The following is a 24,172-nucleotide window of genomic DNA, read 5'->3' as shown; positions in this document are numbered from 1 at the left end:
ATCAGTATACATGCGTTATTCTGTCAAAATAATTTAACATGTAAGTTGACTAGCTAGACAATCAACCACATATTCACTGGACTTTTTAACAGTATTCTTTTTTTCTTGGTCTCTATGCATCTTACTTGAGCTGTTAATTACAATGAAAAAGAGACAGTGTCTCAGCTGGGCACAAAGTCTTTCCTGTGTCCTGAGTTAAGCTCTTGTGTTTTTGTATCAATGAAGATGAATGATGATGATTATGAATGAGTCCGATTTTTTCCCGAAGAGTTCTAAATATGAGCTGTATAAGTGTAAGATACTACAGCTATTATCATTATAATCTAAATTGAAATTTGAAATATAGTTACGTAAACATATCGAAAGATCTACTGTGAATTGGATTTATGTTATTCTGCGTGGGTTTCGTCCGGGTGCTCCGGTTCCCCACCATCAAAAAAATGTTCTTCAGTCAGTGCCAATGATCAGACAATGATATAGATCTGGAGTTGGTCCCCGGGCGCTGCACAGCAGCTGCCCACTGCTCTCTTGAGGAATGGGTTAAATGCAGAGAATGAATTGCGCTACATGTGTGTATGTGACAATAAAGTACCTTCACCTACGTTATTTTAAAATGAAATAAAATGTTCAAATAATCAAGTGTTGACTAAAAATGTCTTTATTTTGTTGCTTAAAAGATAAGAAAAGTAGTTCTGATCTTGAACAGATGTAAAACAGGACAATTGAAATTACAATGTTTAGTGAACTGTGGTCAGCTGCATGGTTCATCAAGTTTGCAGCACAAATATAATTACATTTTGAGAGTCAATAGACATAGTTTGGTGTATATAACTGAGGTTTTAAAGACACAAGAGACTTTAACCTATTTGGACAACAAGCTTGGCTTCACTCACTCCCCACTGCCCTTGACCTGAAAGTGAAGCATCTTCCTGTTCGACCCCATCCTCTTAACTTCAGGCTTATTTCAACAGCCCTGATCTAGAACTGTCATGTATCAAAGTTCTAGATAGCCATTTCATGAAACATGGACATTTCAGTCACTCAACTCGCAACTCAGATTATTCATTACAGGAAGACTATTGAAAACAGAAACTCACTGGATGGAAGGCAATTATCTGTGTGACTTATGTTGGCAAAAACTAAAGATAGTGTGCAAAGCAACAGATACTACATATTTGACTGAGAAAGGTCTTATCTATTAAAGTCAAAACAAATGTAAAACCAGCAATAAACTGTGCAGCCACTGGAAGCTATATTCCAGGGCAAAGAGGGCACAGAAGAAATCCTGTACCATCTTTGATCCTACATGTGTTGTGCTGCCTTAATGCAGAAGACCTTTCTTGGTTTTGTTTCTTGCGTTGCACCCTAGAACCGCCTTTTAACTCATTAAGTATGTATTATGTATACCATCCAGTGAGTAAGTGTTTTCAACATTCTTCCTTTAAGATGATATAATGAAATGGACATCCAGGCCTGTGAAACACATTACGACAGCCCAGAGTTACTTTTCACTGTTCTCCATCAGCATTAACAATTGTCCTAGTGACTCAGTGCAAAAGATATAACACTAACAGCCAGACATGGGCAGGTCTTTTAGATGCCTTAATGCTCAGGTGCTCAGAATATGACAAAACTGATACTGTGAGCACATTTCAGAGTAACCAAGTAAAGGTATCTCAATGCTTAAGAGTCTCTGTTCACTCTCAATTCTTGACATGTATTTTTGTCACTAATAATATTATGTACAGCTGAGGTTCTACTGGTTCTCTCTGCTTTACTTCTGTTGGGTTTCTCCCTTTATGATCACAGCTTCAGATAGAATCTGGAGCCTGACAAGTGCTGATTATGCTGAATCATTTGGTATCAAAGTTCTTTAGGTTGAATTAGAAGTATCTTAACAAGGTCTACATATGGCTTTTGATGCACATGAACAGGTAAAATGGAAATCCAAAGAAAATATACCAAGAAATGCAACATACTCTACAAGTTCTTGAGTTTGTCTTTGCGTTTCTTCTGATATTTCAATTATTTTAATAACAATAAAAAGGATCAATGAAAATATTTTAAGGCTGTAGGTAGAAGTGGAGATTGGGGGCAGTTCCAGTCACATCAGCTGTCAGAGTGAAAGATCTGTCACTATCACTCTTCCACCAGCTTCCCTCTCTGCTCTCATGTCTGCTGCTGCTGCTGCTGCTGCTGCTGCTGCTGCTGCTGCTCCAGCATGACTTCACAGGTTCGTCCCAGTTCTCCCAGTTTGACCTTGGCATACTCGGCTCTGTTCAGTTCCATCTGACAGTCCTTCCTGGCTGAATAAGTGGAACCTTCATGAGGTTGACCAGTGGCTACCTGGTGAGGAGACAGGGGAATTACTGCTTTATTCTGCTGCTCCCAGTTTGATGCACTTTGACTCTACATTTATTGTAGTATTGGACAATACTGTGCTTATATCGAGATTAGATGTGTTTCAGTAGTACTGAGCAATTTCTTTCAATTATCTAAAATAAAACCAAAAAATTAACCTGAATCCAAAGCCTACAATGTAATTATAAAACAGTGCTCCCCATTTCATTACATACAGTCTCATTTTTAGTTTGAAGTTACAGATTGTGTCAAAACCAGTTATTATCAGCTTTCATGGCAATAAAAATATATTTAGCTTTAAAAACTACTAAATATGACTACTTTATATGATAAATATAAGAACTACTATTGTGTATTTGACCTGAGTGAGGTAACGGATCTGGGCGCTCAGTTCGCTTTCCACACGGTTGACGGAGCTCTGGAACTGGACCAGCTGTCTGTCCAGGAGGCTGGCATTGTGTTTGTCTTTGGAGAGCTCTAGAACTATGTTACCTGCCAAGGAAAACACACAACATCATCAGTTTCATGACGAGACATGTTAACAAGGCCATAAACATTATTTTGAATTTACAATGAGTCACAGATTGCACAATAACACACAATTACTTCAATTAGGGCTGGGCGATATGGCCAAAAATGTTATCACGAAAAAAACATTTCATATCATTCGATAATTATCATGATAAATGTTTAAAGGCTGATTTTTGCTCCTGAGTGAAAATTGAGGAAACCAGATGGTTAATTATGTGGTTAAACTTTTCTTTATGGTCAGAATAGGACAAACACTTGATGCCAAATAGAGGATCACGTAACAAATCTGAGGGAGAACATTCAAAACTATTATGATAAAAATAAATTTAACAAATATGATAAGTAAATCTTTTTTCATTCCCTTTTCTGCAATAAAATAAATATTTTAACAGAAAAATGGTGAACGTATTCGCAAACAGCTGCCTATTTACATATCCAGCTCATAAACATTCATCAGACAGACAAACATCAACATTCATTTGGAGTTGTGTTTCTCTCCACATATTTTACATATTTGTATGTACACACACACACACACACACACACACACACACACACACATACATACATATGAATCTAAGTTCAATATTTATGTAAATCCAATATCCTCAGGTTTGGTCTCCACCAACTCCTGATTATCTGGCTCATTAGCTTTCACATTACAGAGTCAACTGATCCATGGATAATATGAAAATATTGATTAGTGCAGCTTTAAGAAACATGTTTTTCATACATAATTATCAACAGTCAATTCCATGGCCAGGTAAACCTATTTGGGGCCCGTGGCAACAGGGCTCCAGTAGGGCCCCCCTACAAGACTCAAAAGATTGCATAATAATGTAGGCCCTGTCTTTGTTCATATTGTCCTTTATTATGCAAGTCAAATTTCCAAAAAGCAACTGACATGCAGTGAACTCATAGGGTCCTTGGTGGTCTGGGGCCCGTGTCAATTGGCCGCTTTGCCCAGCTGGTAATCCTGCTTTACTTAAGTTGTACTATTTTTTTAATTTACATTGTACTACTGTATTCCTCCTCCTCTCTCTCTATCCAACAAGTGGAGGCAGAGGGCCGCCCACCTTGACTCATGGTTCTGCTCGAGGTTTCTGCCTGTTAAGGGGAGTTTTTCCTTGCCTCTCTCTCTTTCAATCTAATAATATTAGATAGAGTAACGTTCCGGTTTACACCTGGATGCTATGAGATGACTTGTGTTATGAATCTGCGCTATATAAATAAAACTGAATTGAAAGTACAAAAACAAAAGTGTGCAGCAGCTGTGCTGTTTGGTGAAATATGTCCTTACCGGCACACTGCAGGATCATCGCTATCTCCTTCTCCACATCCTCCAGAGCTCTGAGCCGCTCGTTAGCCATGAGTAGGCAGGAAACAGTCAGCAGGTCCCCAAGAGCAGGTTCTACTGTTCACTAACACAGGGTGGCCCAGAAACCCCAGATCTGTGTTGACCGGAGTACATCTAAAGCTGTCGACCCAGCTCTACAACATGAAGCATGAAGGCTGAGCAACAACAAAGAGTTCCGTAAATCGACGTCATCGAGTCGCACACTGGTGACGTTCGCTTGGCGGAGAGGCAAGATGGCTACATCGGCTGGGCTGCGTGGCCCATCTGCTATGAGACTAACAGAGGGTTTGGTGTCGGTTCTGAAAGAACAGCGTCCCGAATATTTACCTGCTCTGGTGGCAAACTACAGAGAACATGGCGTGTTCCCGTCCCAGGTAGAGCCCGGCCCAGTGACGAATGTTAGCTTGGAGGCTAGTTACATGTGTGCCTGCAGTAGCTGAGCTGCTAGCTCTGCTGTTCACTGAGCTGACCTGATAAATTCGGGCTGAGAGGAGGTGTTGGTGTGGTTGTTAAATATGGGTTTGACTTCACTGTTTATTAAAACATTTGTTTATCTCTGCAGGGCGCGAGCGCCGTTGGGGGTCTCGTGGCTTTCAGCAATGCCAAACTGGGCTCGAGCAAGACCAGGTGAGGAAATGATGTTTGTCATCTTATGTATTTCGGCATTAAGGTTACATTAATGTTGTTCATTGTGGCCTTTCTCTGACAAAAGTGCCTTTTGTATCAAATGTAAAATGTGCACAATTTGCTTTTTACTAAAAACATTAAAAAGAGCATTTTGTTATGGGCTCTAAATGGTAGCACGAACGACTGAATTTTTTTAATGATTTCTTACACTTTAAACTTCCCACCATTCATACATCTGTAAAGTTGGTGCGTCATTCACTCATAGGGCTGGGTATCATTTCAATATTTTTGATTCTAGTGCCGATATAATTTTTCGGTACCAATACGATACTTTACTAATAAGAGTGCTTCAGCGGGCAATTGTATCCCGGTTAGAAGTCTAACTTTTACATATTTGGATACTTGGCATGTCAACAACTGACCCAGGATGCTCATCATGATCTGGCCAGGTGTTTGCTTATCAAAAATGACATTATGTAAAAGAATGAAGAGAAAGTCTGGATCTACACAATGTACTGCTAAATCTTGACATTAACACACCAGAAGTGGTTTCTATTTTTTTGTTTTCAAACTGCATGTGTTTGTGACTACTTTAATCCAGTCATGATTGAGTGATCATGCCTGCAAGTTAGACTAGTTTAATCCACTCAAGATGGAAAATAATAATAATAGATCATGTTAAAACACTCCCGTTTTAAAATCGCTTGATATGCAAGTCATTTCTTATACATGCCCAGTTGCCCCTGCCCTTTCATGTTTATTACAACAGAGCTCGGAGGTTACAGAAAGTGATGACATAAATATGTCATCCACCATATGTCCTTGGTCCGTCAATTTATTTTTATTATTATTTATTTTATTTTTATTTCTGAACATTGAAAGCTCAGATATTGGTCCAGTTTTCAGACCAAAAAGATATGACAAAATAATGCCAAATAGCACAAATCTATGGTGTTATACTGAATAGCTCTCTTTCTGGAGGGTAGCTCTAAACTGTGGCTAAGAACGGGAGGGTGTAAGTGTCAAGACAAAATCTGTGTGCGCATGTGTAGGTTTGAGGGGCTCTGTCTGCTCTCCATGCTGGTTAAGGACAGCTCCAGTGATCTGTTCCAGCAACACTGCCTTTCCTGGCTGCGCTCCCTGCAGCAGGTCATACAGGTATGATTCATACACACACAAACACACTCCTGTTTGTGTTGTCCTCTTCTATACAACCTGAAGTGGAAACCTGAAACTCTACACAGCCCATCACCCTCTTTTCTTAATCCTCTCCCCCCGTCCTCTTCTCTGTGTATGTGGATGCCACCCTGTAGTCTCAGGCTCCAGTTCAGACCATCCAGCTAGCGGTTAACATTCTGAAGGACTTGCTGCAGTACTCATCCCAGCTAGCAGAGCTGGCCAGGGAGGTCGGCCTGAACTCCATCCTGGGCATCCTTACATCACTGCTGGGACTTAAGACAGAGGTGAGGGGACAGGGCAGAACCTTTGAGTCATGAAGAGGAAGATTCAAGGTGGCAGGGGCCCCACAATCATGGCTGAAGTGCCACATTACAAAATGGCATATCAAGAACACAGTTTGAAATGAGATGTTTTAATTTTGACCAAAGCGGCTGTATTAAGTTCTTTTAGGAATACAATCTGGCCTCTTTACTCACTGTGCTGAGACTAATAATCATTTAGTTGATTAACAGAAAATGACCGTTATGTGTAGAAGGTTTACGTGATTATTATGTCTGCCAAATTACTTTAATGGCATAAAGTTTTAATTTGTAGAAAAATGAGACACAGCTGGTGGAAACTGGTGTGGCCTAATGTGCTGCTTTCAGCCCATTCATCTTAGTGTCCTCTGCTTGGAGCCCTGGTGGAGGGGGGTGTAGTTGTCTGCTAAAGTGTCTTTTTTTTTATGCCACCACTGGAGGTGCCAAAGTAGGATATTTATAAAATTGTACACATAGTGGCTATAATTAATGACAAGTTTGATAATTGGTGAATTATTTTAATAATTTCTCAAATGTGAGAATTTGTGATGGGCATTTCTTTCTATGTCTGGCATGTAAATGACTAAACGATTTCTAGATGCATAGAAAAGTAGTACAGAGATTGAGTAACACTGTGATGAGCTGTTGCTAGCAGCTACATTTTCTTAGTTCCTCCTGTGTTCTCAGTGTGAGCTGGCAGCTATGGAGGGGATGACGGCCTGTATGACCTACTACCCCAGAGCCTGTGGATCCCTCAGGGTAAGATACACTGATGGACAGATGAGATAAAAAAGACAGGAGTGAAAGAGTTGTTGTACATGACATTAAGATCACTTCAGTTTGATGGGGAGAAAAAGAAACAAACCTGAGTTGTCTTTTTTTTCTTTTAGGACAAACTGGGAGCCTCTTTTCTCTCCAAAATGGACAGTACAAACAAGAAAACACAAGAGGTTTGTGGTTCTCACTGTTGAGGTGAACAATAGTGTAGGGCTTTTGTAATATGTCTTGATAAATATCGAAAGCATTTTTTGCCTTTTTCCTCAGGCTTGTCCACAAAATAGTACTGCAATAGTGACCAAAAGAAGAACAATGTACTTATACCCAAAGGGAGTATGTAGGAGTATGTTAAAAAAATCAAGATACATGTGATGCGGATGATTCTGAATCAATTCACAAAAATCGATTTTCTAAATGTTAATATTTTGGAAACCTGAGAAACTATATTACACGTTTCCCCCCCAGAGGAGGAAGGAACAGTATGCTGCTTCAGGCACACTTTTTTCTTTTCCTGTTGGCTCTGTGCAGTGCTGGGAGATATGCTGGCAATGTAACCTTCCAGGTGATGTGCCACATCGCTTCCATTTGTTTTATTAATAAAAGATATTGGAAGTAAAGTCATCATGGATCATTACTAAAACTTTGCTTTAAAGGTACCAACAAGTCATACAGTGAGAAAAAAGAAATCCTGAATAGAAAAATAAACATGATCCTTTTATCATGGCATCACAGCCCACTGAATCCTAATCCAATCATGAGGTGCGTAGAGGTTCCCACCCCTACTACAAAGTAATTACTAAGTTAGGTTAATTACAAATTATTTCTGAACTATTTTGGAATATCATATAGGTTTAAGTGTTTTTAAACCTTTTTAGTTTGTTTTACACTGGAGCAGATTTCTATACAGAAAGGTGCGGTGCAGAGTCAGATAGGTGATCATGTTGTTTTTTTGCCGACTTTTCACTGTTTCGTCTCACTCTGTGTCCTTCTGTTAGATGGCCTGTCAGTGTTATGGTCGCTTGCCCTGCCTGGGTGGCCTTTTGGACAGAGGGGTGGGTACTGGCAGAGCTGAGGGCTGGACCAATCAGATTCACTGCCTATTGGCCTCAGCCAATGGCCTGCTGGCTCAGATCTACCAAGGTTCAGAAACAGGTATACTTTTCCATACGTGATGGTTGAATTTCTCTGTAGGACTCTATTTTTTATTTTTAAATCTCACGTAGCAGGACCTACATGACCTAACCATGACTTACACTGACGTTGATATGTAAAATGGTTGAATGTCCCTTTACTTTTGATTTGTGAAACGTGTCAAAGAACCCATGATCAAATCCTTGCCCTAGATGTGAGTAACTGTCAGTAAGCCAGGTAGAACACAGTACCGCAGAAGCTGTCCAGTTATTTGATAACTCCTGACAATCAAATGATGTAATAGGTGAACAGGCTGTGGCTGGGTGGGTACTGTCTTTTTAGGATCCTTTGGGCTCTGCAGGCACCTCACTGATCAGAATCAGTTTTATTGCCAGGTGTGTGTACACATATGAGGAATTTGACTCAGGATTGTACATTGCTCACAATGTGCTTACTTATACAGTAATAAAATAATAATAATAAAATAAAATCAGACACAAACTACAGAGTAGACAACACTAATATACACACTATGAACAAAACAATATAGACATATTGACAAATAGTGCAGTAATCAGAGTGCAAAGGATGGATGAGTAAACTATTCTCATTATGTATGAGAATGTATGTTGAAGGTGGATATGATATACAGGTACACATACATACATGTACACATGCACACAGTGTGATGGAGCATAGTGCAAAGGATGCTGGAAAAAATAAATAAGACCTATGACCTTATGACCTGAGGTAGGTGTATTGGTATACAGTATATACAATATGACCAGTAATAATATAGTATGAACAGCACTGAAATAGAGAAGGTGAATAAATAAATAAGTGGAAACCAGTAAACAGGTGCTGATTAGAGGCAGAGTTACTGGGTTATTGCACAGGAATTGTTCCTGACACCGTGAGTCAGAAATCAGCTGTTCATCAGAGTGATGGCTTGTGGGAAGAAACTGCGTCTGTGTCTGTTGGTTTTGGTGTACAGTGCTCTGTAGCGCCTACCAGAGGGGAGGAGTTGTTACAGGTTGTGTCCGGTGTGAGATGGATCTGCAGTGATGTTTCCTGACTCTGGAAATGTATAAGTCCTGAATGGAGGGCAGGTTGGCACCGATGATCTTTTCTGCAGTCCTGACTGTCCGTTGTAGTCTGTTCCTGTCCTTTTTGGTGGCAGATCCAAACCAGACAGTGATGGAGGTGCAGAGGACAGACTGGATGATGGCTGTGTAGAACTGGATCAGCAGCTCCTTAGGCAGGTTGAGCTTCCTGAGCTGACGCAGGAAGTACATCCTCTGCTGGGCCTTCTTGATGATAGTGTCAGTGTTGGGGTCCCACTTCAGGTCCTGGGATATAGTGGATCCCAGAAACCTGAAGGATTCCACAGCAGACACAGGAATGTTGAGTATGGTGATGGGGGGCAGAGTAGGGGGGCTCCTCCTGAAGTCCACGGTCATCTCCACAGTTTTGAGCGTGTTAAGCTCCAGGTTGTTCTGACCGCACCAGAGAGCCAGCTGATCAACCTCCCGTCTGTAGGCCGACTCGTCACCATCCCGGGTGAGACCGATGACCGTTGCGTCGTCAGCAAACTTCAGGAGTTTGACAGATGGGTCCCCTGAGGTGCAGTTGTTGGTGTAGAGGGAGAAGAGCAGGGGGGAGAGCACACACCCCTGGGGGGGCGCCAGTGCTAATAGTCCGGGTGCTGGATGTGATGTTTCCCAGTCTCACCTGCTGACTCCTGTCAGTCAGGAAGTCTGTGATCCACTGACAGGTGGAGGCTGGCACAGCGAGCTGGGTGAGTTTGCTGCTGAGGATGTCCGGGATGATGGTGTTGAACGCCGAGCTGAAGTCCACGAGAGTCGAGGTGTTGCAGGATGTGATGCAGTCCCAAGTTGACAGCATCATCCACTGACCTGTTAGCCCTGTAGGCAAACTGCAGGGGGTCCAGCAGGGGGCCTGTAATGTCCTTCAGGTGGGCCAGCACCAGTCTTTCAAAGGACTTCATGACTACAGATGTCAGGGCGACGGGCCTCTAGTCATTCAGTCCAGAGATGGAGGGTTTTTTGGGGACCGGGATGACTGTGGAGCGTTTGAAGCAGGAGGGAACTTCACACAGCTCCAGTGATCTGTTGAAGATCTGTGAGAAGATGGGGGCCAGCTGGTCAGTGCAGATTTTCAGGCAGGATGGAGACACACCGCAGGGGCCAGGAGCCTTCCTGATCTTCTGCCTCTGGAAGAGGTGGCTCACGTCCTCTTCACAGATCTTGAGTGCAGGTGAGAGGTCAGAGGGGGAAGGTGACTGTTTGAAGATGGCGTTGGAGTCGGGGAGAGGTGTGACTCAAGGCTTTTCAAACCTACAGTAGAAACTTTTCAGCTCGTCTGCCAGTCGTTGAGTACCGGCCGTGTTGGGGGATGGGCACCAACGATCTAGGGCTCCAGACTAACTTTTTGCGTTGGGTGCCCTGGTGTGACTAAATTTTTCATTTAGGTGCAGCACCACAAAATGTAGGTGCACCCAAATTTTTCACAGTACCAGTATATTCTAACAATATATTCCATAACGGTATTTTCTGTCATTTCCCATACACATTGAAAATTATGTAAGTGATTGTAAACAATTGATCAACACCTTGTTTTGCTGATGTTTAGCAGTTGGGTTGTTCTCTGTGCACCACTCTGCAAGATTATCATTTTCCTCCTGATATGAAGTTTCATCGTTGTTTGAAATCCGTCCGATGATGGTGGCGTCAACCGCAAACTTCCGAACAGAGTTCTCTCCATGTCGGGGGATGCAGTTGTGGGTGTACAATGTGAACAGGAGGGGGCTAAGCACACAACTGGACTTGGTTGACTTGGTTGATACCAAGTCAACCAAGTCCAGTTGCCCTTCATTTTAACCTTCGTTGGATAACTATGACCTGGATGACTGAGAATCTTCATAGACATCTTAAGCCTCTAGAATAGGTCAGGACATATCTGAAGCACCACAATATTTAAGATTTAATTTATTAAGTGGTATTTTGACACACTTTTCACCTTTTAACAAATACTTCGCCTCCTGCAATTTGAAAACTGCAGGAGGCCATATTGTGATTTCAATAACATTTTGATGAATTGTTCAGCCCTAGTGTATTGTACTCTGATTATGAAGTTTGTTAAAAAGCTCTTGCTGTTTGCTGTAACAGATGGAACGGTGCAGTATGAAGGTCCAGGGGTGGAGCTGGCCTTTCCTCATCTCGATCAGTCAGATCCCCTGCTGCTACTGCAGCTCCAGCACAGATACACAGCTGTCTGCCTGGCACTCAAACACACACTCAGGTACAACGCATGCACACAACTTTAAAGGGTTATCCAAATCACAAAATACTGTTCTCATATACATATTGTTTCTCGCCATGAGGTTAGTTTTGGTTTTGAAATGCTGAGATATCTAAAATATCTGCCCCTCCTCTTTACAGTGCAATGTACATTTAAAATAATTCCGTAGTAACATTCCTGCACGAACAACATCCAGATTACTCAGGCCACGCTGTCAGTGTTTTTTTGGACCCACTCTCTACCAAAGACATAGTCCCCAAGAAACTGTCGACATTTTTCAGTGAAACTATGGCCATCTTCATCGACTGTCTGTCTGACTAAATCATTTACAGGCCAAAACAGAGTGATGATGATGAAGAACATAATGCTACTTGTTGCAAAGGTAGCAGACTCTTGGCGTTATGGTTGTGTATAGACAGAACGCACTTCCGAGGAGTCTACCTGGAGTTTGCCAAGTGGAATTTGCTCTTCCAATCTGCTATTGGTGAAAACCAGATTGTGGTCTGCATGTGGAGTACCCTACCTGTAGTACATCATAGTGGTGGCAGCATCGTGCAGTGCTGTGTCAATAAAATAACTGCATTTTAGCCTATCCAGAATAAATACCTGGCTGGATACTTTCGACATCTTGCTGTGTCTTACTAGATTCTCCAGTGTTGCCCCGAGCTTTAACGGCTTTCTCCTTCATAGCAGTATATAATCTTAACAATGCAGTTGCAGGACTATACTTATTCATACTTATCTCTGTCCATCAGAGTGGATCCAGCCTCAGCTGTTCGTCTGCCTGTCAGACCAATACTCAACCTGGTGTGCCGAGCCCTCGCTGTCAGCTCCAAGAGCATAGTGAGCGCGCGCACACACACACACGCACACACACACACGTAACTCTCAGATGATAATGAAATGAAACCACAGACGGGAGTGGATGATTGTCGTAAATTTAGTCAGCTGAGTATGTTTTTGTGTTTTTCAGAATTTAACAGGAGATGGAAGTGTGAGGTTGCTGGTCTTGCCCGTCGTTCACGCCAACACACTGGAGGTCTTATCAGCTCTTATCACAGCGTGAGTACTGATGTACACACACAAACACTGACTTATAGACATGTGTATCATATGCAATAGTTGAATCAAGATATCAACATAACAGTTCAAACAATTGTGTTGATGGTTGTGTGATGCTGACACTGTCTGTACTGTGTGTGTGTATTACAGTGTACGTAGCAGCATGGTTCAGTACGCTGCTGTGCTACAGAGGCTGTTTTCACAAACCTTGTCTGCCTGGACACCTCAGCCTGAAGCCAGTCTGGGACAGCAGAGAGCCTACAGGTAACTGGGGGACTAGTACAAACTGATCACAAACGCGGATTAATGAAAACAAGTACGTTTCTCCTGTTAGCAGTGTAATAATAACAAGATAAAGTTCCTCACTAGTGTTTTTATTTAGTTTTTCCCTTGGTGAAACACAAGATACAAATTGGTTCGTAGGGCGTCTGAGGTCTAGAATTCAATCCAATTTTATTTATATAGTGCCAAATCACAACAACAGTTATCTCTGAGCGCTGAAGAAGGCTGAAGAAGAACTTCTTTCAGTCTATTACAATTCAAACAACTTAGTGCAAAATGGCCTAGCTTGTATTACAGCAGATATGGCAAGGAGGGGGTTTATATAGCAGCAGCGCTGTGGATGATGTGTTAATGTCAGATGTTGACATTTGTCTTGTGTGTCTCTTCACCCCACAGCTCAGTCCGGGTATCCGTGTACAGAACCTTAGAGCTGTGGGTCCAGGTGGCCGGAGCCTCTGCTAGCATCCTTCAAGGAAGCCCTGGCCACTCAGAACTGCTGTTTAGCCACCTGCTCAGTGACATCACACCAGGGGCGGAGTCTGTCAAAGTCAGTTCAAGTTGTATGCAGTTAGTTTGAATTATTTAAGTATTTTACTGTATAAATTGCCTGTTTTGTAGATTTGCTCTTTGGACATTAGGAGAACCTGCAGTAGTTTGCTGTAGCAGGTGTCTACTGTTTATCATATGGCAATGCAGCAGCATCACTCTCTGTGCCTCTGTGTTGTCCTGTCCTCCAGCTCCGGGCGGGTCTGTCGGCAGATGTGGTTCCTGGAGGGAAGCCTGGCCCACGCAGGACAAAACCATTGGTCATAGCTGATGCAGTCGGGCCGTTACTCCAGAGGAAAGGAGACCTTTTGGCTAATCAGGATACTTGCCTTTCAGCCCTCAGGGGTGAGATGCTGCCTCTGTTTGATTTCATCCAGCATTAAGGTCCTATAAGTTGTATTGGTACTATATTGGTGATATTCTATAAATCACATAAACTAAACAAACAAAGTTTGGTGGATTATTTATTTGGTGTAACAATCCTTCTTGGCAATAACTCTTATACCATCTGAAAGCCTGATTTTTTCCTTTTTAAATGGTGCCACATTTATAAGGAACATGCATTTGAAGGATGAGCAGCAGAGCTGAGAATGTGGGTTCCTCCTACTTATGCATGTTCCTTACAAATGTGGCACCATTTAAAAAAGGGAGATAATCAGGCTTTCCAATGGAATGTGGTTTATTGCCAAGAAGCATTGTTACCGCAAAGAAATAATCTACCAAACACACACTTCCTTACTTTTTGTGCTAAGATTAGGTTGTTTTTCTTCACAGCACTGAGACAAATCATGCTGACCAGTGGTACACTGCTGAAGGATGATATACACAAGGTAAATGTCAGTGTACGTTGGTAATGCAGCTGAAAACAGGCAAGAACACAAATTAGATTTCTTAACATGCAGATGTTCACTGTAACTGCTAAACTAAGTACTGCAGCTAACCAGTTAAGCAACTGCTATGGTGACATACTAAAATAAAACCTGAATACTCACAAACTGCTCAGGACTGGGATCATGTTTGTTATTTTCGGTGATTTCCTGTCAACGTGATGATGACATTGGTGGTTCTCACTTCTGTCTTCATCACGTACCTGTATTATAGTATGAACACCTCATTCTCTTTTTGAATAGCAGTCTGTGGTTTTCTGTTTTGATTCTCTCTCAGCGTCTCCATGACGTGGTGCTGCCGCTATGTGTGCGTCTACAGCAGCAACAGTCCAGCAGCAGCACTTCATGTGAATCTACAGGGGGCGTCAGTGGGCAGTACAGCAGTGCCCTCACCCGACAAGAGCTCTACAGGTACTCCCTTCATTCAAGTCAAAGTAGGGCTGCTCGATTATGGCAAAAATCATAAACATGGTTATTTTGTAATAATTGAGATTATTATTTAACACGATTATTGATTTAGCCTTAGGAAACATCATGCATTTATTGAACGTTTAAAATGAATGCTTTGTTTTTATAAATCCCATGAAATAATAATAATCGAATATTATGAGCTTTAAACAGCATCTTGGAGTGCAAGAGAATAGGGCTGGACAATAAAACAATGAGAATGATCGCATTATTGTCCTCTAACAATATAACAAATGTTCAATAAATTTTGATTTCATTCATTTGAATCAGGAACAAATTAACATTTAATGTTTCCATTATATATATTTTTGTTAAGGAAAGGGACTGAAAAAGATTTACTGATCATATTTGTTCAAAAAAGATTTTATCATAATAGTTTTTGAATGTTCGACCTCAGATTTGTGAAGGGGGTGGGTGGGTGTGTGTGTGTGTGTGTGTGTGTGAGAGAGTAAAGAAGCACAGGTGAACTACTCGAGTAGACAACAACTCGTCATGTTACATAACACTGAAATTTAACCATGGTGTTCTGTCGAGAGATGCAGTTACTTAAACTAACGGTGGGTAAGAGAAGTATAAGTCCAGGATTATGTTAGAAGAGGCCGTGGATATTTTAAGTACGAACCATGTAAAGCAAGTCCACTAGCTGCTAGGCTAATTTATGCAGTTTATAATGCCGTAGGCATAAGCAAATAATGGTGGCAAGTTACAGCAGTTATCACATCTTGGAGCTGAACTAAAGGAAAGTTGTTTTTTTTTTGAATAAGGTGAAAAAACAGCATTATAGTGGCGTACTGTGGAGATGCCTGGTCTACACATTGCGTTCTCCAGATGTGAAGTGTTTATTTGGTGCAGCCCCCGACAGATTTTACATCATCATGATTTATTAGCTTTTTCGAGAATTATATCCCAATCGTAATGTAATATATTCAAGTCCCTACTTGTAGAAATTTTAACACGTGATCATTTTGGTGGTCAACAGAATTCCAATTTTTGGTTCTAAAAACCCCTGTGACCAAATGTTAAGATTAAGATATACTTTATTAATTCAGTATTAATTAATTCAGATATTCAGTGTTTTCACTCTGTTATTATTGTTAGTATTTACACACAGGTCCGAAACACATGCACAAACAGGACCCCCCTCACTCTGACATCACAGAGAGACTCTGGTCTGAGCTGGATCCGAACCAGCGACCCTCCCAGCCTAATCCTAACGGACTGAGCTACTGCCGCCCCTTCTAACAAACTCACAAATTCAACATTTTCTTTCACATGATTTAATTTTACTGCACACCTGTCTACCAAATGTGCTTTAGATAATGCTTAGTTTGACTTTTATGTTGTGGTGAAGATGAAGCCTGTTGGTGGCAGTGTATTGCAGTGCAGATGGGTTCATATCAGTGTTTTGTTTTTGTGTGGATTTTCAGGTTATTGCTGGCTCTGGTCCTGGTCCCATCACCCTGTTGGCCTCCACCACTGACCTGTGCTGTGTCCATCCTCAGTAACGGACGCACTGACCGCAACCTCAAGGTAACTACTCTGAGGGAGAGACTGAGATTTCAGGAGCGAGACGCCACTGAGTAGCAAGTGTTTTGGTTGGTTTGAGGAACAGATTGATACGTTTGAATTGTTAAAAGGCACCAACACTGCACAGGAGTTTATAATACTATAAGATAAGATATAAAAGGATTTACTACTCTGGAAGGTTCCATGTCAGCAATCACTTATCTTGAGAATGTGTGCGTTTTTGCCTTTATCCAACAGTCCACAGCCCAGAGAGAGACGGGAAACTGAAGTTGTGGTTGTGTGGTATTACTTAACCGTTAGGAATTACCACATTGTAGTAAAGGTTAAGCCAGGTTCAAGTTTTTCCCAGACAGTACTGAAATTTTTTTTTTGTCTTCTTTTTTTTGGGGGCCTCTGCATGAGTGATTAGGCTGGCTTTTTTCACAGTGCTGTTGTGCTGAACATGGCCTAAATTTGTATGAGGCATATTAAACTGCAGGTAACCATAGCAACATGCTCAGTTACCAGCTAACTCTCTGTGCGTTGAACAGATTACAGTTTTAAGGGGACCTGTAATGCTCATTTGCAGCTCTATACATTTACTCTGGACTCCACAGTTAACGGAAATCTCACTGTCTACAGAAATATACAGTATGATGACTTGAACATAGTTTCCTTTTTGTGACCATGGCCCATGTTATTGTAACACACGTAGGGGTGTGGGACGTGGCTAAAACCACCACAGTACCAGCATCATGTACCATGTTTACATGTGTAGCAGCTTTTTTGCGGTCAGGCATTGCACAGTTTTTAATAATTGTGCTTGACCCCTTCCCCCCCCCAGGTCTCTACATTCTGTATGGAGGCTCTGACCATCTGTAACTCCCTCCTCCACCCCCGCACTCCCTCCATCACCCTTCCGTTACCACCCCTCACCCTAAAACCTACCCCCACTGCTCCAGTCCTCCCGTCCTCACAAGGACCTACCCCTGGACTCACTTTACCAACCCTCCTAGGAGGCCCTGCCCCTGGTCCCCCCTTTCCCTCCCGCCACTCCCTTGGCCTAGGCCCCGCTTCACTGCTGGGTTCTCTGGAGAACCACCTCTCCCTGGTTCCTGGACTGCCGGGCCAGGTCCCCACCCCAGGAGACATGATGCTGTCCCACCAGCAGGACCCTGCTGGGCTGGGCCCTCCAGATGGGCAGAGGCCTGTGTTTGTCCGATATGACAGAGAGGAAATGGAGGATGTAGAGATCTCTCTTGCCAGTGACTCAGACGACAGTGTGGTCATCGTTCCTCCGGGGATGCTCAACATGGACAACCAGCAAGATGAGACGGCAGCACCAGCCAACTGTCAGAACGTGAACTCTGCTGCACCAGGGAGCACTACAGTCACACTACCAGGAGGAGAGTCTGTCACCGTGGTACCCACCACAGCAACAACAACCACAATGGACGGGGTCTCGCTCCCCAACGACCTTGCTACCTCCGCTCCCCTACTCACCACCTCCACCACCCCTGTCAACTCCTTTCCTCCTTCTGGCACCTCGGTGGTCTCCCTGGTACCACCTTTGAACTCCAGCACACTCACAGCTCCGCCTGCCATTCTGGGAGACTCGTTGCCTGGCAGACCCCAGCTCCAGCAGATGCTGATGCAGCCCTCCACACCGGGCCAGCCTGGCCCCATGGGTCTACCACTCCAGATGCACCAGCTGCAGAATCAGCTGAGCCAGCAGGGACGGCACCTCCACCAGCACCAAACACCGCCCGCCAACAACGAAGACTCCGGTGTCATTAACATCAACAGCACTGACGACGAGGAGGAAGAAGATGAGGACATGGAGGATGATGAGGAGCTGGAGGAAGAGGAGGAGGAAGGGATGGATGAGGAGGATGAGGAGGAGGAAGTGAGTGATGAAGAGTTTTATGACGGGGAGGACTATGAGGATTATGATGAAGAGGAGGGGGAAGAGTTGGAGGAAGAGGAGGAGGAGGAGGAGGGTGGGGACATACCTCCCCTGGAGGGAGCAGAGGACAGGGCTGGAGAGGTGGGGATAGAGGAGGGGGAGGTGCTCCGAGCAGGTGTGGAGAAAGGAGGGATGGCTGCATTCAGTGTAGAGGGGGAAGCAGAAGGAGGGATAGAGGAAATCCAGACCAACAGAGCGCTGTTCGGAGAGGACAGGATGAAGGTACAAGAGGTGGAAAGCATCGGAGTCCTGGAGGAGGCGCGGGAGGGGGAGGAGGATGAAAGTGAAAGGATGGACGACCCCACCATGCCACAGATCCTGTGTGTCACCGGAGGAGCACTGGAGGAGAGGGAGGAGGCCGAGGAGGAGGGAGGGGGAGAAGGTGGGCTGCAGGAGGATGCGAGCTTGTGGGAACAAGGAGCCAATGAGATTGAGCCAACAGCCGCCTCAGAAGAATGCACAACCAATCCGAATCAACAGGTAGTTACCACAGCTTTAAAATGTCGTGTTTGATGAACTCTGACTTATGTAAAGCTCTTTTGTGCCAGAATTGGTATTTTTTGCGACTTGGCACCCCAACAGTTTCAGGGTACAAATCACTACTGTCATGTAGGACTGGGCAATAAAACAACAATGAGAATTGTCTCTATCATTTTCCTCAACAATATAACAAATGTTCAATAAATGTTTGAATTAATTTGAATCATGAACGAATTAGCACTTGTTGTTTTTATTAACATTTTATATTGTTGAGGAAAAGGGAGTGGAAAAAAGATTTTACTTAATACTTTTGAATGCATTGTGTCCACATTTTCTTCGTGTCATGAAACGATTTAGCTTTTTTCCTTTAGGGGTGATGCTTCTATCACAACAGTGTCAACGCTTTCTCCATGATGCACCTCTCTGCAAATGTATTTACTATATATAGAGTGTCAGTATGCTGATTACAAATAGTGGCCATGTGCCTGTCAATTTAGAATGATTTTGATTTACTAACATTCGCACGCGTGTGTCATGAATAGGACAGTCATTTTGCACGTGCACTTACTTTGTGCACAGAGTAAGAACATTTCTATGCACATATTAGTGAATGATGTTTCTGTTTTGTGGAAAAGCTGCAAATGTATAAACACTCCTGTGATGACAGGGAATAAACAGATTAACTTCATAGTGATGTTCTCTCCTGGCTCGGGGGTCAGGAATATTTCTCTACATAACAGGGTGCTTCTATGTATTTCTACACCTTGTTATTGTTTCATCCATTGTAAATAAATGAAGCTGGTGTTGTTACAACTTAGCTATCCACCTAAAGCTGACTCTGTTCAACTCAGCAGGAATCAGGAACTGAACCTGCACAGGAAGCCACTGTGAGCGATAACCAGCCATCCGGTCATCAGGAGGACCCGCTAACAGACTCAGCAGCAGCAGATTGTGAAACCTCAACAGTCCCTGATACAAAAGAGCAAGAGGAGACAGACGCTGATAAAAGTGAAAACATAAAACCAGAGCAGCAGGAGACAGAAGGACAAGAAGGGGGAGAGAGTGATGGAGAGGAAGGTAAAGGTGTGAAGAGGAAGAGAGAGGAGACGCACAGGGAGGAGGAGGTGGGGCAAAGCACTGAGAAGAAAAAGGTAAGTATTCATGGCTGACTTGTTTCCTGGTTGAATGTGTATAGAATTGATCATAAGATATGAGAGATTTTTATGTTCCCTAAGGGAAATTTGTTTTGTCCGTTCTGCAGCTTTGCAAAGACAACACAAAATACAGTAAATGTACATTTGTAAATGTACATTACAGTAAATGTACATTTCTCAACACATACTCAAGCAACACAACACATGCTCTCATATGTTTCATTTGTACTGTTATTTTATGTTTGTACTGTTAGATTTGCTGTCCTGCTCCCTTTCTTGGCCAGGGCTCCCTTGAAAAAGAGATTTTTATATCAGTGGAGTTCTTTCCCATTGGTTAAATAAAGGTTAAATACATAAATAAATAAAAATATATACATTAAACAGGTACCCATATAAGTAAGCACATTAACTCCTTCTCACAATGGCTGTTTTTGATTGCACAACCCCTGTCTGCTGCCTTCCCCGCACTAAGTGTAGCATAGCCCATTAAGCCTAGATTGCACCAATGAGATATTGCACACCCCAAATAGCCAATTTGTGCAATAATGTAATTGCACAAATGACATATTTCTCATTACCTATGTATTACACAGTGACATACTGAACAATCCAATAGCCTACTTATTGCACACATGAAATGGTGCAAAACCCAACTGTTCAACAAATGACACATTGCACACACAACTAGCCTACATGTAGCAAAATTTCATATTGCATAACATCTGCATCACATTAACATAGGCACAAGTGAGTTTTGATATTGGTTTATGCATTTAGGAAGCCTGAATCTTCTACCAGAAGGGAAAAGCTGAATTTCTGGATGAAGTATGGGGGTCGGATCAGAAATTATTTATTGTGCCTGTCTGATAACTGACTGCTCATAAATTGTCTGGAGGGGCGGATGTTTTTTGACCCTTATAATCTTCATAACGGTCTGTACCTGACAGGTGATCTGTGGTTTGGACTGTACTGTCAGGTTACCATAACAGGCTGTAATACCGTATCTTAGAATACTCTCTAATATTGCATGATGGAACAACAATATAAATTTTTGTTCATCCCCATACACTCTATGTCTACGTAAAAATAAAAATGCATCCCCTGTTGAAGTCTGGAGCAGAAAGTATCAACGTGGGCCTTCCAGCTGAGTGCACTGTCAGTATGTACACCAAGATATTTAAAAGCTAATCTGAGTGGTGAGTTGCTGATCACTACAGGCCTGGTGTGGCTTATGGCCTTTGGGTCAAACACCATCACCTCAGTCTTGCTCACATTTAGCACAAGATGGTTGTCATCACACCACTGGAGAAATTCCTCAATTTCTGTATGATAGCTGCTGAACTTCTATCTTTGTGCATAAGGCTGAAGATTGCTGTATTGTCTGAGAATTTAATAATGTAATTGTCAGTGTGGAGTCTAGTGCAGTATACAGTGTAAAGAGGACTGGAGAGCTGACACAGCCCTGGGGGCACCAGAGCTGATTGGCCTGGGCCGATGGGCCTGAGCAGTTGAGACTAAAAGAGTTAAAATTCAAGTGTTATTATTTATGGGCATGTGGGGCTGCAGAGTGTTAAAAGTTGAACTAAAATCAACAAACAAAATGCGTGCATAGGCCTTGAGGTCCTCAAGGTGTTTACTGCCCTGATGTGATACGATGTTAATAGCATCATCTGTGCCATGCTCTGCTAACAAGCAAACTGAAAGGGATCTAAAAACACACCAACAACTTGCTTAAGAAATGACAACATTATCCTCTCAAGACATTTCATGTCAGTGGTGTCAGTGCCACAGGCCTAAAATCATTGTTCACCCTTGGGCAAGATATTTTTGGTTCAGTTGATTTCTTCCACATGGCGGGGATGGTGTGTGAGTCTACTGATTTTTGAAAGATGGGGCACCTTGAAGGGTCAGCTCCTCTGCACATGTCTTTAGAAGGAATATATTACAGATATTCCATCTGGCCCAGTGGCCTTCTTAGTACAAAAGTGATCTGACCTCCTAACGTTCAATCACCAGCCTTGCAGCCTGCTCTGTGACAGAAATTGTCTCAAACATTCTTCCATTCAGATTCATTCAGAGATTCAAAGCTCAGATAAGTCATTCAGTTAATTTGCTTTTTGCAGATCATCAGAAGAACAGATTCATTTTTGAGCTGGTGTCATATTAGTAATTACCTTCATAGTGTCCCATAGTTCATTTCTGTAAAACTCTGTTCAGTTAAGTCTTTGTCTTCTCCTGGCTTCCCTGAGCAAGTGATTAAGTTCTGTTTACACAGTTTTCAGTTGTGCTCTGTCCTTGTTCTTAAATCTTGCGGTGCAGTCTTTACCTTCCCTAGTTAAGTATGGTTTGTTGTTAGGATATATCGTTTTTTTCTTTCTGAGGTATAACATTGTCCACATAGAATTTTATGTAATCCGTAACAGTTTCTGCTGCTTTATCTACGTCCAGTTCATGAAAGATGACACATACACTGCAGAGCATGTTGTAACCAAACTCTCTGGGCAGATACAGCGGTCTTAGGTTCAAGCACATTACTTCTACATTGGGGTTGCATATAATCATATGTTGCCTGCAACATTTATCTGTTCAAAAGTTTCGATACCTCTCTAAATCCATTAATTGTAGATTTTAAAATTTTCTAACTTTGCAATACCACCTGAATAGATTTCCCCTTAATCATGTTTCATGTTGTCTCTCTCTGTCTGTCCCTCAGCTGGATGAAGAAGCCATGGCCTCCATGTTGGCTGATTTTGTCGCCTGTCCACCTGATGATGAAGACGGTGCCTCTAGTTCAAACCGCTCATAAACATTTGCCAACCTGAACTGATGTGATTAAAGTAACCATGGATACAGCAGATACTGCTAGGATAATGTATCATTAGTGACATTTCCAAGTTTCCTCTACATCAACAGCAACCCCTTATCATTCTGTACATCTTCCAATCATTCTTCAGTGTGCAGATCATGGAGGAAAACAACTGGAGGCCACATTCTACTGGTCTTTTCTTTAACATTATTGCCAACTTCAGGCTACACAATGTGGGGGTGTGGGAATAATTGGGGGGAAGTCAGACTTATTACTTTGTCACATCACCCAGCTTGTAATTGGCAAGAAGTAGTTTTACATGAGCTAAAAGACGGTGTACATTTTCTACAAGTACAGCTGCCCAGGAAGGATGTGATGCTCTATGTAATGTGTTACCCAGAACGTTAGCCTTTGTTCTTGTATACAGTACATCGTATCCTACAGTTAGTTTCTTGGATTTATATGCATCTTTTATGGTCCTTATGTTGTGTCTTCACTGTTATATGGTTTGTTATAAAAAAGTAAAAAAATCCAACATGACTTACCTACATTAGTTTTGTTTTCTGAAATGTAATCCTTAAAACCTTCTGGTTTCTCATCCATTTTTAAAAAGGTTGGTTTATTACATGAGGTCACACAGTGGGGTCTGTATATTATCCATTATCCAAATAAATTTTCTTGTACATTTTTATAATAGATTTTCCTTGGGTTTTGAGCAGCACAAACTAAATTCCATTCACCTCAATAGTAATGTGGAGGCAGAAATTTCAGACACACACAAAACAAACTGTCTGGATAGATACTGCAAGAGGAAAATGTGTCTGGGCAAACTGACCCTTTATGTTGAGAGAAGTGTGTCCTAATTCCATACTAGACTTAAAAGTCTAAAAGTAGTGATCTCATAACCAATGGAAATTTATTCCACAGTCTTGGGGCCACCACTGAAGTATGGCATGTGATGTTTAGGTGATGGACATGAGTGATGCGTTGAAACTTACTATTCTATCTGATCATAAACCTGTATCATCCAGCTCAACAGGGAAACCTAATGATAAAACCACATCAAGTGTATGGCCATGTTCATGTGTAGGGGCAATAACAGGCCGAGAGAGTCCACAAATTGTAAAAACTGGCTAACCAACTTGCTTTAATGTACAACAGACAACAAATCACTAAGGATTAAAATTTTATCAAAGTTGGGCACACAATCGTAGAAAGTCCTTATTGTACTTTGGTGGTCTGTGCACAAAGTAATGGGCAGGCTTGTTCAACCTTAAATACTTGCACCTAAAACCTGGTGTAGTTGACAGAAGACTGCATGTAAAGCGATTCTTAAAAACCCCAACCATGCCTGTTCTGGGAGAACTAAAAATGTTAGTCACTGGGGGAGAGTTCCAACAGTCTGTTGCACATAATAAATTCAGATCACGCT

General features: G+C 42.2%; 2 protein-coding genes across 3 annotated transcripts; one reads left to right on the top strand and one right to left on the bottom strand.

Annotated features, from left to right (window-relative positions):
* Positions 1-642: 642 nt before the first annotated feature.
* On the bottom strand, positions 643-4,588 carry med11 (mediator complex subunit 11). Its single transcript, XM_046063803.1, has 3 exons — positions 4,193-4,588; positions 2,723-2,853; positions 643-2,346 (listed from the first exon to the last, which is right to left on the bottom strand). Exons 1-3 carry the CDS (start codon positions 4,260-4,262, stop codon positions 2,170-2,172), a joined length of 378 nt encoding a protein of 125 aa, XP_045919759.1. The 5' UTR covers positions 4,263-4,588; the 3' UTR covers positions 643-2,169.
* On the top strand, positions 4,313-23,280 carry pelp1 (proline, glutamate and leucine rich protein 1). 2 transcript variants are annotated; one of them, XM_046063801.1, is made up of 19 exons: positions 4,313-4,623; positions 4,812-4,876; positions 5,929-6,034; positions 6,190-6,339; positions 7,042-7,113; positions 7,245-7,304; positions 8,127-8,283; positions 11,451-11,583; positions 12,339-12,426; positions 12,557-12,645; positions 12,796-12,909; positions 13,324-13,474; positions 13,665-13,818; positions 14,248-14,303; positions 14,638-14,771; positions 16,256-16,358; positions 17,179-18,780; positions 19,635-19,931; positions 22,648-23,280. In XM_046063801.1, the coding sequence occupies exons 1-19, from the start codon at positions 4,483-4,485 to the stop codon at positions 22,738-22,740; spliced, it is 3,765 nt and encodes a 1,254-aa protein (XP_045919757.1). In that variant the 5' UTR covers positions 4,313-4,482; the 3' UTR covers positions 22,741-23,280. The 2 variants fall into 2 exon arrangements, with proteins under 2 accessions (XP_045919757.1, XP_045919756.1); XM_046063800.1 differs by having other exon boundaries at positions 19,632-19,931.
* Positions 23,281-24,172: the final 892 nt, after the last annotated feature.

Source organism: Micropterus dolomieu, linkage group LG12 (genome assembly GCF_021292245.1).
Source record: "Micropterus dolomieu isolate WLL.071019.BEF.003 ecotype Adirondacks linkage group LG12, ASM2129224v1, whole genome shotgun sequence".
Classification (NCBI taxonomy): Eukaryota; Metazoa; Chordata; class Actinopteri; order Centrarchiformes; family Centrarchidae; genus Micropterus; species Micropterus dolomieu.
Note: the sequence above shows the minus strand (reverse complement) of the source record. Positions and strands in the feature narration are given on the sequence as shown.

What these genes read in the sequence shown, in the direction of transcription:
- med11 (XM_046063803.1), bottom strand. Translation starts at nt 4,262, where the DNA reads ATGGCTAACGAGCGGCTCAGAGCTCTGGAGGATGTGGAGAAGGAGATA. An exon ending in GATGATCCTGCAGTGTGCCG is followed by an intron (nt 2,854 to 4,192) that starts GTAAGGACATAT and finishes TTTCCTTGGCAG; the next exon opens with GTAACATAGTTCTAGAGCTC. An exon ending in AGATCCGTTACCTCACTCAG is followed by an intron (nt 2,347 to 2,722) that starts GTCAAATACACA and finishes TCTCCTCACCAG; the next exon opens with GTAGCCACTGGTCAACCTCA.
- pelp1 (XM_046063800.1), top strand. Translation starts at nt 4,483, where the DNA reads ATGGCTACATCGGCTGGGCTGCGTGGCCCATCTGCTATGAGACTAACA. An exon ending in TTATCAGCTCTTATCACAGC is followed by an intron (nt 12,646 to 12,795) that starts GTGAGTACTGAT and finishes TGTGTATTACAG; the next exon opens with TGTACGTAGCAGCATGGTTC. An exon ending in CAGGGGCGGAGTCTGTCAAA is followed by an intron (nt 13,475 to 13,664) that starts GTCAGTTCAAGT and finishes CCTGTCCTCCAG; the next exon opens with CTCCGGGCGGGTCTGTCGGC.